Below are 14376 nucleotides of genomic sequence, written 5' to 3'. Positions count from 1 at the left end.
GCAGCAGTGCCAGGGGGTCCCACTATAAGCCCACCCAGGTTTGGGATGTCGCTTTGCTGGGCGCCTGCAGGAGCTGGCACTGCCCAGAGCAAAGCTTTGGTGTCTGTTTTCAGCCAGCTCAGAGACCTGGAGGACGTGGCTGCCTGTCTGGAGAAGGTGAGAATAAAGCAGCTGTGGGATGTAGAAGGTGCCCACCTGCCCATGGTCTCTGGAGGAGCTTTGAAAAAGCTCAGAGGCCTGGGGGCTGCAACCCCAAATCCCACTCACCAGGGACACACTGGGGCATCTCAGGATGTTCTCACCAGCCACTCTCTGGGGCTACCATAAACACATCTCCCTGCCTTGCCTGGGTTCTGCAGCCACCCAGGCTCACATGCTCTCCCCAGGGGCTGGGCTTTGGCAGGGAGGGGCTGGGCCAGCTGCAGGAGCAGGGCAGAGGCTGCAGGAGCTGCACAGCAGCTGTGGGGTGACACCAAGGCAAGGACAGTCTCTGGGCACAGCTCAGGAGCCACTTGTGCCATGGCTGGTGCCTGAACCAGGAGCACAGGATTGCCCAGACCTGGCACATCCCCACTCGGAAGCAGCTCAGTGTGCCAGGATTTTGTCACCATGCCATGCTGGTGGAGCTGGGGACAAACAATGGTGGGTGGCTCCGAGGAGGATGAGGGGAGGTCAGGGGATGGTGGAATGGTGAAGCACCCAGGTATGAACAAGGTGCTGATGGAGCAGGTCTTGGGTGTTACGAACAAGCACTGGGGTGGTGGCAGGGCAGGGCTCTGCAGGGAATGGCTGTCCCCCTGCACTGTTTCTGCTTCTCCCCCTTTGGCAATGAAGATCCCCCCAGCTCTGCTCCTGGCACACCACAGGGATGTGCTGCATCCCCCAGGACTCACCCAGGTGCCTGTTCTGAGTGTCTCCTGCCACGTGGGCAGTGCTGCTGCTGAGCACTTCCCAGGGAGCTGCTGAGGCTGTCGTGCCCCACCAAGGCTGCTTGTCCTTGTGCACTGCAGGTGCAGGTGACAAAGCCAGGCTCCTGGGGGGCTGGGGAGGGGCAATGCACCAAGGCTGTGCTGCCTGCCCTTGGGGGACTGGTGGAGTTGGGGTCACACCGCCCGGGCACCCACTCCTTGCAGTGGGGTAACACCACAGGCCAGAGATGCTCCCTCCTCTGCTGCCTCCCCTGAGCTCCTGGGGACACACAGGGCAGCCAGAGTGACACTTCTGGGCTGTGCCACATCCCCATCAGCTCTCTGACCAGTCAGATCACCAGCTCTGTGGTCTGGCATGATTCTCCAATCCTGCGGCTCCTGGTGGCCCTGGGATGGTCACAGGCATGTTCCCCTCCTCACCACCCAGGTCTCCCTGTGGCTTCACCTGTGTTTCTCAGGCAGTTGTCTCTCTTCAAGGCTGAGGACAAATCCTTTCTCTGTGCACCCTAGGTGGCTCTGTGCTTCACCCCCCCACCTCACAGACCATCCCCACTCCAAGAAAAAGTGGATGTGGCCTGGATGTGCCCACCACAGCTGGGACAGAAGGTGCACAGCCCTGGCTCACTCCAGGGCCCACCAGCTTGGCCCATTTCATCTCACTGAGCCAGGACTGAGGGTGGCAGTTCCAGCAGAACTCCATACAGGGAAGCTCACAAGGGCTAGCCCCAGCTCCAGGCCCTGCCCAGGCTGTCCAAGAGGCACCCCCGGTGAAACCATCCCTCCTACATTGTTTATTTTAGCAACACAAACAAGAGACTGAAATTAATTATTGACTGGGGAGTGCAGGGGCACAGCCTTGCTGGGAAAGGGTCTGACAAGGACAGCAACCTCCAAGGGACCTGGGGAAGAGGGGATAGGAGCCAGGTCACAGCAAAACATCCAAGACCTGTGGATGTCACAAGGGATCCTGAGGAGTTAGCACAGTCCTGCCTGCTGGGGTCTTACACCACAGCTGATGTGGCAGAGCTGGGCTTCTGGGGCTGAGCCCTGGATGCACCTGGCTGTCACTGCATGGCTGGAACGGGGTGATTGGAGCAGCTGGAGATGCAGCCAGCCCTCCTGGGATGCACTGAGCCACTGGGAGAGGGGATCCTGAAACACTCCAGGCTCAGGGCAGCTCTGCCTGCATCCTGCCACTGCTGCAAACGAAGCAAAGACACGGGGTTCAAAGCAGAAGAGCGTGTATTGCAAGCGGCTGCGGCGCATCCGGAGAGACTTCCAGCCGCCGGGAGAAAAGAACAGAGGGGTTAAAAACGATCCCAGTCTCTAGGGTTACAAAGTGTCATGCAAAACAGCCCTGGGGCAAACCCCATCCTGGGAGGTTGGAGGGGAGGGTGTGCTGGCCCAGCCGGACCACCAGCGCTCACCCCCTGCTCCCCATCCGGGGCTGGGCGAGCGGCCAGACAGGGCCGGTGTCCCCCAGCCCTGCTCACCAGCGAGGACAGTGTGTGTGGGGGAGGCTGTGGTGGTGCAGGAACAGCCCTGGCTCTCTCCACCCCTTACAAAAAACAAGCCTCACGGGGTGTCTGCCCCCCACCCAGTTGATCAGGGCCAAGGGATGGGAGAAAACACTCAGGCACAACCCACTCTGCCTGGTGGGGTGGCCCAGGGGACTCTGAGGAAGGGACCTCCTCCATAAATGTCACTGGCATGCAAACTCCGGTGTCCCAAGAGAGGAGGGGATGCTCCCTCCCCGAGAGTCTGGCAGCGTCAGGGTCCCAGGCAGAGGCCAGCACCGGTCCCACGCAGCCTCCCGCTGTCTCTGGGGAGCTCCATTCAGCTCGAGAACAAGTAAAAACTACTTCAAACCAAACCCATGCAAGGCAGCTATTCGCTCATGTGCCTCGGCGGCTGCCAGACACCCTGGCAGCGGAGTTCCTCTCCTCTTTGGGGAGGGGGGGAGAAAAAAAATATATATATATTTATACGCAGGGGTCCCCGCCGCGGCCGCTCTCCACTGCAGCCTCATCTCTCTGCCTCCATGGTCACGTTGGCCTTCTGTTCTGCGCTGGCCTGCTGGGAGACGGCGGCGGGCCAGCCCGCGGGCTGCGCCGGCGCGGCCGGAGTCCACATGCTCTGCTGCTGCTGCTGCCCGGGCGGAGAGGCCGCGGGCCAGGCGGGGTTGAAGGCCCCGTGCTGGGGCAGCGGCGGGGCCGGGGGCGGCGGGGAAGTCGCCATGGAGGCCACGGGGCTACTGCTGTTGAAGCTTTCGGAAGCCTTGAGGCGGGAGAACATGGTGAGGGCGTCGGGGAAGTTGGGCGGCGTGGCCGGCGTGTTGGCAGGAGTGCACATCTGTGGGAAGGAGACACGGGGTCAGGGGAGTCCCCACCTTGTACCTTCTACCGGGGTGTGGTATGAGACAGCTCTGCCCTCCTGCTGAGGCATGTGAAGCCCCCAGACCTGTGCTCTGCTAACTGAGCTGGCCATGAGCAGCTCTATTTAAGGGTCTGAAGGGCCCAGACAGAATCCCCTGTGCCCAGCCAAGTCAGGGACCCCCTCTGCTCCACAATCCACTCGTGCCACCCTGGGCCTGCAGCTTTCTGGCTCTGCGGGCCCCAGGCTCAGCTCCCATCCCCCAGGAGACTGGGCATGCTCCAGCCCTGCTGGGCACTTGCTTTGCATGCTCCAAATCCCCAGTTGTCCCAGAGAGTCAAACAAGGCCGCAGCAGCCAGTAAATCCTTAAGACACATCTGCCCAAGCAGATTACGGGCTGCTGGGGCATGAGAGTTAAGGGACTGAGTCTGGGGACAGCTGGAAGAGAGCAGAGGCAGGCAGCATCCACGTGTGGGTGTTTACACACTTCCAGACACTCTGCACCAGAGCCACGCTCCAGCCATGCTCCGGGAATTGCTCGCTCCAGCGAGCACGCAAGGACCTGTGTGTGTGGCTGCTGCAGGATGGGAGGCACCATGTATCTGTGAGTGTGTTTACACAGGTCAGTGCTTCAGGCTCCTCCGGGCTCTCTCTGCCATGCTGGGCTGATGGGGACCACTGGCTATGCCCAAAACATCCTCCCTCTGACTGCCCCTTTTGGAAGAGCAGCCCCAAACCATCTGCAGGGCTCTGCTGTCCCACTGTCCCACCAGCTGCTCTCCAGGAAAACCTTCCTTGGCAGGCAGCTCTGGCAGTGCCCAGCCAGACCTCCCTGCCTGCACTCCTGGAGCTGGGGAATCATTGAGCTGGACATGAGCACCAGCCTGAAGCACCCGCCAGCTGGTGCTCTGCCCTGGGAGAGCACTGGGGAGCTGGGAAAGCACTTACCATCTGATGGTGGTGGCTGTAGGGGATGTTTGTTTCTTGGAAAAAAGCACTGAGAGCAGTCTGAAAGGAAGGAGAAAAAAAAAGGGAAAGATGATGTTACTACTGCATCCAAACTGGGCACCCACCTCACCCCTGCACGCTACTAGACCCCAAAGATGATCCAAAACAGGCCCTGGGGGGCCTTGAGGGCACAGCTGCTCCCTGTCCCCAAGCAGGGACCTGCGCCTGCCATCTGCTCACGCCAGGGCAGGTGGTAACCATGTGTATTTGGGACCACCATCCTTGCAAGCAGCAGCTACTGCTGGGGCAGAGCCCAGCAGGTGTTCCACAACTCACCATGACACTCTGCAACCACCGTGTGCTGGGAAACAAAGGAAACCAAATCCAACCCCAGCAGGAACCAGTTAAAGGCATGTCTTCAACAGGACATGATCACAGTCCCCATATTCCCACCAGGAGATGCCCAGGGCAGGGGCTGCAGCAGGTGCCCACCCCATATTCCAGAACATTTCCAATTCAGTTGCAGACAGAGCATGATGGGGACTGACACTGTTTTGTAGCTTCCAGTTAAAACCAGTAATATTCTGGTGAATATGTCACATGCTACAGCACGTGAGAGGACAAGAAGGCCTGCAGGTAAGGAAGGCCAGGGGAAGAGGATGGTCAGGAGGGCAGACACCCAGCGCAGGTCTGGGAGGAACAGAGGCAGCAGGAGGTTTGGGGGTGCACAGTACTGAGCTGATGCAGGGATGGTGAAAAGTTCTTTACTCAGAGGGTGGGGAGGCCCTGGCACAGGGTGCCCAGAGAATCTGTGGCTGCCCCATCTGTGAAGTGTCCGAGGCCAGGTTAGATGGGGCTTGGAGCAACCTGAGATAGTAGAAGGTGTCTCTGCCCATGGCAGGGGGGTGGAATGAGATGACCTTCAAGGGCCCTTCCATCCCAAACCATTCTGTGATTCCATGATGGTGACTCCTGTTCTGCACCAGGCTTCAACTGAGTCAGGGCTAGAAAACAATGCTTTGATTCAGCTGTAGATGAGACTTGATGGAGAACTGGTTTGGATTCAGTTCTGGTTGAAAGAAAAGCCCCCTTCAGTCCCATTCAGGCCTCTCCTCAAGGCCTTCAGTTCTCCACTCCGGGGTGGGAGGTGTGGGGCTGTGGCCTGGTGCTGCCACTCTACCTGAGACTCTGCTCCCTTCCTGAGAGCCAGGGACTGGGGTTACCCAAGCTGCTGGGGAAAAAAAGGCAGAACAGCCCAGAAAAAATACAGGGAGGTTGTACCAAACCCTGTCCAACTGCAGCAGCCACAGTCCTGCCACCACCCATGCTCCTCATCCCAGTGTCCGCATGCTCCTGTGTCATTCCCAGGGCCAGCATGAATGACAGCAAGTCAGCTCAGCTCATTGATCCAATGGGAAAACTAATTTTGCCCCAAACATCCAAGCTGGCAGGCCCTGGGAAGGCAAAAAGGTTTATGGTTTCCTGACTGAGCAGCAGAAAACTATTGGTACGACCAGGTGGCAGCCAGAGCAATGTCTGCAAACAATGATCCAGACCTGGGTGGGAGAAGCAATTCCTGCTGCAGAGTCTGGCAGCTCCCAGAGCATGGGGGGAGTGTGCAATAGCTGGGCTGGCAAGGCTCTTCCCTGCAATAGCTGCATTTAATAACACAGCACCTGAACTCTGCACCCAGCCACGCTGTGAGCTCCGAGCCCTCAGCTCCTGCAGGCAGGACCCACCAGATCCCAGAGTGACAATGCAGCAGGAATGGAATGGGGTCTGTGGCCCTGCAGAGAGCTCTGGACAGGACAGCACACAGCTCTGAATTAAGGAAATGTCTGACACAGACAGTTCTGCAGCAGTGACACCCCCTGCCACGCTACCCTTTGTCCTGGGTGAGGTCGCGGACGTCAACACCCCGAGGCCCTATCACTGACAGATCGTGATAAGAGAGGGGGTAACACCAAACGGGAAACACAGGCAGAGGTGTGGGCACAGCCAGATACCATAAGCTGATTAAATCTGCTCTGTGCTCCTGTTTTCCAAGTGGCCTCATATCTGGGACTGTGCCACTGGCAGACAGTGGCAGAGAAGGTCCCTGCTGTCCCCCTGAGCTGCCCACCAGTCCCTGCCAGCACTGGGATGAAAGCTGTGACTGGGCAGAGGAAGCAGCCCACCAGGGCAGGCCCCTCTGCCTAACACAGTCTCTTCCCCTCCATCTGCCCCTTTCCAAGCATGGCAGAAACAGCCTCTGTGCCCAGCACAAAGCCCAGGACTCCCTGTCACCTCCCAAAGGACCTGCAGAGCTCCAGCCCAGTGAGGGAGGGGCCCACGCTCCCCTTGGTGCCACGGGGCCCAGGGACACACACGGGGCCCAGGGACACACACGTAACCAAAGCTACTGATGCCACCTGCTCTCCAGACAGCGTCACAAGTGCCACCGTGACTGCTGCAACAGCAAAGCCAATTAAGGCTCCTCTGCTGGAGCAGGAGCCCGAGCCCAGCTCAGACCCTGGAGCCAAGGCCCCACTGCCTGTGTCACCCTGGTGTGCAGGGAGCAGGGCAGCCACGGCCTGGCCACGCTCAGCAGGTGACCAGGACACTGTGCCCCCTCCCAGCATGCAAAACCAGGAGCTTCACAGGAGAGGGATCACACAGGGACCCTGCCAGGGTGCCAAAAGGCACCTGTAGTGAGTCAGAGAGAGGGTGGCTGGAGGTGTGAGCCCTGCCAGCACGGAGCACCCAGCAGCAGAGGCAGCCTGGGAGCACCCTGTCCTTCAACCACCAAGGAAGGGGCTTCATGAAATGTAAATACTTAAAGAGGAAGTGAAATCCAGCCATGGACACAGTGAGTGAAGCCAGACACCTTCTCCTCCTCTTGTTCCCCACACAGAACGTCTCTACACTGAACGGAGGCTCTTAGCACCAGGAAAAGGAAGGAATGGGTGGGTTTTTTTAGAAGCAGTTTCTTCTCATTCCTTCCCAACAGCCCCAAGGGCAATGAGCACATAAAGCCAAATAACATCTTTCTACCAATGAAGGAGCCTGATGCACTGCCCAGCCCCATGTGAGACTCTGCAAACTCTGAAATGTCTGCCTGGTAACCTGCTGGGTTCCAGCCACAGAGGAGCTGCCCTCCCTGGCTTCTCCCAAAAAGCCAGGCCCTGGAAGCTGAGTGCCAGCCTTCACCCAGAGACACTCCAAGCTGCTTTCTTGGGCCTGTAAACCTCCCCCTGCGATCAGCCATGGCACTGCTCCAGCTGCTGGAGGGCTGGGCTGGCAGTGCCATTCCAGCTGGCACCCACAGCAGCCATCCCTGGAGGCATGGAAGGGCCCACAGAGCTGCAAATTAAACTGGGCACAAGAGGATAAAGCCTGCCCAGGGTCCCTTGGAAATAGGAGAGCAGTTACAACGAGTGGGAGAGGCAATCCACACCCTACCATTAACTGCCCTGTTCTCCAGGGATAGATGGGATGAAAAAAAAATGGCTCCTTAATCAACCCTGAGTATGGGACAGACTGATCAGCTCACAGCACAGCCAAAGGTGGCTGTGTCCCAAATGTTTTCCTGACCTCCGACCCTGCTCACTGTCCTGGATCATGTTCCTTCCACCCTGGAAAAGCTCCGAGTCTACCAGGGCTGGAAAGACACACACAGAGCAAATCCTCTCTGCAGCCCTCACTTCATCTTCCTACACACAATGGCCCCTGAGCAGCCAGCCTCAGAAACAGCCCAAGCCCAGGGAAGTGGTCCCAAAACACCAGCATCCCAAAGCTGTCCGTGCTTCACAGCAGCCTCCCTCTCCCTCCTGCTGGTGACAAACACCCCAGGGGCTGTCACAGGCAGCAAGCGGGACAGCAGCCCACAAAAGAAAGGTCCTGGGCAGGGCAGATGGATGCCAGGAGTGCCTTGGCCAGACAGAGGCACAGAGCTGGGACAACCCAGCTCCTGCTGTGTGTCACTGTGCCACTGAGCTAGCCTGGCTCTGTGCAGAACACCTCTCTGTCCCCGTGGTGGCCTCACAGGCAGGAGCAGAACGCTCAGGTACAAGCAGGCTGATTGCATTCACACGTGCCCCAACGTGGCACGCTTTGACTCCAAGGAGATGGTTAATTTATGCTGCCTTCCCTCGTGCTGAACTTGCCTGAACTCCCCCGATTTATACTCACTGCAGATGCACACCAGCCAGCAAACGGGTGCTGCACTGGAATAACAAAAGCCTCGGGAGTACTCCAGAAGAGAGGTGAGAGCAGGCTGGAGTGCTCAGGAGGTGATCCCTCCCCAGCGTGGCTCCCAGAAGGAGCCGTGCCCAGCGGCCATTTTGCAAAGGGAATTATCTGACCGTTGCACCAAAAGTGAGTGGGAACATGGTAACGGCAGCGTTTGTTTACAGCCCAGCTTCCTCTGAGTCATGTGAGTGCCCAGCCGGCAGGAGACGGCTGTTTCTACTTGTGCAACTCGCCAAACGGTGGCAAAGTTCTGCAAAAAAAAAAAGCCTTTTGAAAGACACGTTAAAACTTCTGTCATCCCTCCCCGGCTCTTTTGCGACACGCACGGAGGTGGTGGAAGAGGATCCCGCCTGTCCCAGAGGGCCACAGTCAGGCTGTGTTAGTAAACAAACGCCGGAGCACGCTACACATGCAACACATCCCACGCCAGCGGTGCTCCCGTTCACCGGGCACGGCGGTGGGATCGCCGGCCGGATCCTTTGCACATCCCTGCGAGCCCACCCCGCGCTCCCCGGCCACGCACGGCTCGCTCTGGGATCGCTCCCGGCCTGTGATGAAGAATGTGGGAATGCCGTGCCCGCACGGCGATGGACGCTGTCCGCACCGGGTCCGCCCGGCCGCTGCTCCGTTACGGAACAGCCCCGAGACAACCCGGGCAGGGAGGAGCGGTGCTCCAGCCACCGAGAGGAACCAACGGAGCCTGCTGCTCCCCAGCCGGACTCAGAGCTGCTCCCGCAGCACTGCACAGACATTTCAATTACCGAGGTGCCATTAGCGTCAAATCCATCAGCTCCAACCTAGGGAGCTGCGGAAGAGAAGGAAAAATCCTATTTAGAAAGCAATTTATTGGCGACGGCCACCGCACTGCTCTTTGCTCCCCGCACTTCGGGTCCGGGGATCTCCGCAGGAGCTGAGCACCCTGAAAGGCACCGGGGAGCTCGCCCGGCGCCCCCCGCCCCACGCGCGGCCTTAACCCCTGTCAATGTCACGGAGTATCCCGCCCGCGAGCGAGAGAAAAAGGCGTCTGGAGCCAGGAAAGCTTTGACCTACAAAGTCTCCTCTCCCACGGCTGCCCGAGAGCTCGAACTCCCCGGGGCAGGGCCGTGGGAAAGGCTGCGCTGGGGTTTTCCAGCCCACGGCCACGCGGGAGGGCTGCGGCGGGGGCGGGGGGGAACGGGAAGAGGCTTCGGCGGATTCGGCGCCCCCGGCCCGGCCGCGGTCCGGCGTGGGGCCCCGGGAGGCTGCGAGCCCCTCTGTGCGCACCCCCCGCGCAACGTGGCCGCCCGATCGCCTGCCCCGCGTGGCGCCCACGCTCCCCGGGCACCGCCGGGGCCCGGCCCGCGCCCCGCAGCCGCCGCCGCGCGTGTGGGCGGGCGGGGGGCAGCGGCGTGTCCGCAGGGCCGGGCACCGATCCACGCTGCCCGAACCCCCCGCGATGCCCCCGTGCGGGGACCCGCCCGGGGCCGGTACCGGGGCGGCGGCCTCACCTCGAACTGCCAGTGGGCCGCCTGCAGCAGCTGCTTGGCCTGGTCGGCGGCGCATCCAGCCGCTAGCACGAACTGGTTGATCATCACCTGGTGCTTAAGCTCGTCCATGGCCCCGGCCCCGGCCCCCGCCGCCCTCAGGGCGCCGCCAGCACGGCGGGGCCGGCGGCTCACGCCAATGTTTACCGGGCACTGACTCACGGCGCCCGCCCAGCCCCGCCCACGGCCGCCCGGGGCGGGGCGGTGCTGCCCGGCCCGCGCGGCGCCCCTGGGACTTGTAGTTCCTGCTCACCACGCCGCCCGCCGCCCTGCCCCCGCCCGGACCACAACTCCCAGCAAGCCCCGCTCTGTTTGCGGAGCGCTCTGCTCTCGTTGAGTGACGCGCGGGGCCGACCAACCGCCGCCCGCGGCTTGGTAGTACCTGACCGTATATGGTCAACAACGGCGCGACCCCCAATGGGAGGGCGGCGGGGGCGGGCCGCGCGCGGGGCGGGGGCGGGGCGGGGCCGCGCGGTCACGTGGGTGCGGGCGGTGTTTACAGTCGGCCGCGTGCGGTTTCCTGTTGACGTGAGGGAGCGGTGGGGCCCGGCCCGCCCTGCCCTCGGCACCGCGAACTCCCGCAGGCTCCGCTGTTGTCCTCCTGCAGCCTACGGGGATTCGGTGGAGACCCCTTGTCTCGTAGCTGCCGTACAGCTCCGCGGCCCGAGAGGCGGTGGAGCAGCAGCCCCTTGGCCCCCGCGCCCTCCAGCCGCGTTAATAAACTATGGGCGCGTTGCCCACCCCCGCCTGGTCCCGTTTTCCCCTCAGCCGCAGTGTGTCCATGCATCGCTGAGGCGGCTGACGGAGCTGAAGGGAGGGAGAGGCGGCAGCGAGGGAAGGTTCTGGAAGGTGCCGGGGGCCCCCGGCGATGTGAAAGGCTCCTTTGAGAGCCACAGCCGATGGAAGCCCGCGGGCAGGCAGGGCCCGGCAGGCGGACAATGGTGCTGCTCAGGGTGAGCAGGCACAGAGCCGCGGTTCAGAGGCCGGGGCTAAGAACACCAGGGAAGAGATGAAGGGAACTGCGGGCTCCACCTTTCCTGAGCAGAGGTTCTGGGCTGTTTCCTGCAGTTTGGAGAGGTTTAGCCTGGCTGTGCATGTTCACTAACACCTCTGACCCTGGCTGGCATTTTGCTGGTGTTTCTGAGCCTTGAGGATTAAATGGCTGAAGCTCAGGCCGGTAATGCACTTGATGAGCGGGGTTTGCAGTCTCCACTGTGTGCATAGGAATTGCTCTGGTATTGTCCGAAGCTAGTCAGTTTTCCACATGTTTTTTAACAACCATCCTGGATTTACACAACCATTCAGCTTCTCCAATTGAATTCTCTCTCTTGGAGATTTTCAGGGCCAAGGAGTTTTCCTTCTCATTCTATATATCTCACTGCCTAGATCCAAGTGAGAGCACAGCTGTACATGGCAGTGGGACATAGCAAGAGGTGACTGCTCATTTCTTAGAAGGTCAAGACAACCCCCAGAGAGAGGTGACGCAGGGAGATTTGTAGCCACCACGGTGTAAATACAGCAGGAAAAACTAATCTCCTGAACGGTTACTTTAATTAGAAAGAGGCAGGCATGTTTAGAAACCTTGCAGTTTGGTGTTTGGAGGGAGAAGGGTTGGGCCTGGCCTGGCAGGGCTTTCGGGAAGGGTTGTAAGCCCTCAGAGCAGGGCAGTGCTTAGGGAGGCAAAGTTCATGGGCTCACCACTCCTTCTGCTGAGCTGTAACTCCGTGTGTGTAGAACAACCTTGTTGTTCTACACGTACCTGACAAACACAGCGAGTGGCAGCGGGAACAACACAGACAAAGCCCTGGGTAATAAACCCCAAGCACCTGGACTTTGGATGAGCTGCTCTGGTGACCGGGAGCTTTGCAGGGAAACATATTTCCTTGTTTACATGGGTGTGCTCATAGCTGCCTTCCCAGCAGACATGTCCAAGGAGGCTCCTGAAGGGCAGCTGGGGTGGCTGGAGAAATGTGGCAGTGGGAGGGTGGGTGTCTCTCTGGCCCATCTGCCTCCTCTGGGCTGCAGGTCTGTGGATTGTTTTTCTTCCTGGGGTTCAAAGGATCCCTCATCTTTTCCTGGAGAGGTTTTGTCGAGCTGGAAGGCAGTGCAGGAGCTGAGGTCTCCTCACCACCCCTGGGGCTCTGCAGGCCCCTGGTGGCAGGAGCCCTGGCCCAGTTTCACCCTGGTCCTTCCTAGACTGACCATTCTCACCCATGATGGCACTCAGGGTCTCAGGTCCCCTGAACCTTGTGAAAGTGTTTTCATCCCTTTCTCACAGAGGACTTCCCATCTTTGTGGCTTTCTTCCCTCACGGTGCAAGCAGACCCTGGAGCATGCAGCACCAAAATGGGGACAAACACATCTCAGGGAACCCAGAGGTGAAGGTGCAAAACCCACTGGGGTTGCACCACCAGCGTTTGTGGGGCTGCTGCTGCTTCTTGCAGCTGTCACAGTGCCCTGGGCTGGAGGAGTGCTGCTCCTCCAGCCCATGGGACCCACCTGGAGGAGCTGTGGGACCCTGGTGTGAAAAATGCATATTTTATGATTGGCTTTTTGCAAATATTAAAATGAATATTATATGTGTTGTGTTAGAAAGTAATGCTGTATTAATTCTCTTAAGTAGTGTGTTAAATATAGTTTTGGGTTATAAAAAAATGTTTAAATAGAAACTATGCTATGTAGGATACTTTTTTTACTTTTTTTAAAGAAAGGACTTGCAGCGAGATAGCAGCCCCAGGACACCTCAATCTTTCAGAGAAAAGGAATTTATTGTCCTCTTATCAGAAAAAACAAATTTCTTCCCGCCTCGAAGGTGCTGTTAGGATTCAGAGGAAGAAGTTGGGGATGACCAGACAGAATCCTGTGTTTGAATGGAATTTATGCATCAGGTATGAGGTGTATGAATATGCAACAGGTTATTGTTTTTAAGGGTTAATCCTCTGTTAACGTGGGTCCTTTTTCAGGCTCGTGCTGCCCAGAAAAAGGTACCTGGACGTCTGTAACTCTTTGTATTCATTGTCTCATATTGTCCTAATTCAAATTGTCCAAATTATTATCACTCTAATTGTGTTACTATTTTTATAACCATTTTATTACTGTTAAACTTTTAAAATTTTAAAAACAAGTGATTGGCGTTTTTCACACTGCTGAGGGCTGGCAGGGCAGCCCTGCTCCCTGCCCTGGGCCATCCTCTCCTTCCCCGTGCTGCTGGCAGTGGCCCTGCTGGGATGGAGCAGGCCGTGGTGCAATATCCTGCCTTTGTGTCCCACGGGCCGGGTGGGGGCAAAGCAGCAAAGGAGCTGCTGCCCTGCAGCTCTGCTCGCTCCGGGCGCTGGGATTTGGGGCGGAAGGGCTGAGCCCCGCCCTGGCACACCGCTGCTATTGTCACTGTGTGTCACACACGGTTTACAGAGCAGGGCCCTCCGGGACAGATTCCCCAGCAAAAGCCCCTGCCCTCCTCTCGGGAGGTTGCAGTTTACTGCAGCCCCGAGATAAGTGAAAAGTCTCTGAGTCGGAGTTCTTCAGTTCTCGGTCTCAGAGTTGTTTATTGTATCTTATCTATAAAAATTTTTCTCCTGTCCAGCCAAGGTCCGCTCAGCAGGGCAGACAGAGGCCCTCTGACTGCTCCCAGGGTGGTGTTATCTCTTTATACTACAAACTACGTATAACATGTTTACAATTACTTTTCAATACCTATCACCTATGTTAGACAGTGAGTTTCTACTCTAAACCAATCCCAAAGTGCCAACATCACAGCAGGTGATGGAGGTAGAGAAGAAGGGGAAGAAAGGCTGGACACACCCAAGTCCCTCCATCTTGTCCCCAAAACCCCTATTCTAAAATCCCCAAAATCTACTTTTTCACCTAGTGATAATTTTATTATTACACTACTTAAACTTCTGTGGCTTTCAGGTCCTCATACAAAGCTGGTAATTTGCTCCGGGGGTCATAATCAAACCCACAGGTGTTCTGGGCTGTGTGCCAGGGTCTCTGAGCCCTCTGGCAGGGGCCCTGGCAGCTCTGGACACCCAGAGGGATGTGCTGAGTTCTGACACCCTCCCAGATGGCAGCAACCCCCACGGGGCCTGATGCCTTCCTCGCAGTGCTCTGGAGAGCCTGGGAGGGACCTTCCTGAGACCTCCTGCTGCAGCTCCCCGGGCAAAGCCAACACCCCTGGCTGTGGGACCGGGCTCTCCCTGCTCAACCCACATGGCACCGAGCTCGTAGCTGCTCAGGGAGTGTGGGTTTGCAGTGAGATGATCTTTAATGTCCCTTCCAGCCCAAAAAAAGCTCTGGGGCAGCTGCCTCTAGGTGCCTCTTTGAGCTGGAGAAGGGCAGGATGCTCTCGGTGCTCAGGTTGTGGGAGGAAAGG

At 58.5% G+C, this 14376-nt stretch overlaps 1 protein-coding gene across 1 annotated transcript; it reads right to left on the bottom strand.

Annotated features, from left to right (window-relative positions):
- Positions 1 to 2153: 2153 nt before the first annotated feature.
- Positions 2154 to 10267, bottom strand: UBALD1 (UBA like domain containing 1). The gene is made up of 3 exons (XM_030958474.1): positions 9969 to 10267; positions 4252 to 4311; positions 2154 to 3281 (listed from the first exon to the last, which is right to left on the bottom strand). The coding sequence occupies exons 1-3, from the start codon at positions 10074 to 10076 to the stop codon at positions 2955 to 2957; spliced, it is 495 nt and encodes a 164-aa protein (XP_030814334.1). The 5' UTR covers positions 10077 to 10267; the 3' UTR covers positions 2154 to 2954.
- Between the last annotated feature and the right edge of the window lie 4109 nt (positions 10268 to 14376).

Source organism: Camarhynchus parvulus, chromosome 14, assembly GCF_901933205.1.
Source record: "Camarhynchus parvulus chromosome 14, STF_HiC, whole genome shotgun sequence".
In the NCBI taxonomy this organism is placed as follows: domain Eukaryota; kingdom Metazoa; phylum Chordata; class Aves; order Passeriformes; family Thraupidae; genus Camarhynchus; species Camarhynchus parvulus.
This window is presented reverse-complemented; position numbering and strand designations above follow the sequence as displayed.

Bases quoted from the DNA above. Each gene is read 5' to 3' on its own strand.
- UBALD1 (XM_030958474.1), bottom strand. From the start codon at position 10,076: ATGGACGAGCTTAAGCACCAGGTGATGATCAACCAGTTCGTGCTAGCG. The intron at 4,312-9,968 runs GTGAGGCCGCCG...CCTTCCTTTCAG, and splicing joins CGGCCCACTGGCAGTTCGAG to ACTGCTCTCAGTGCTTTTTT. The intron at 3,282-4,251 runs GTAAGTGCTTTC...TCCTTCCCACAG, and splicing joins ACAGCCACCACCATCAGATG to ATGTGCACTCCTGCCAACAC.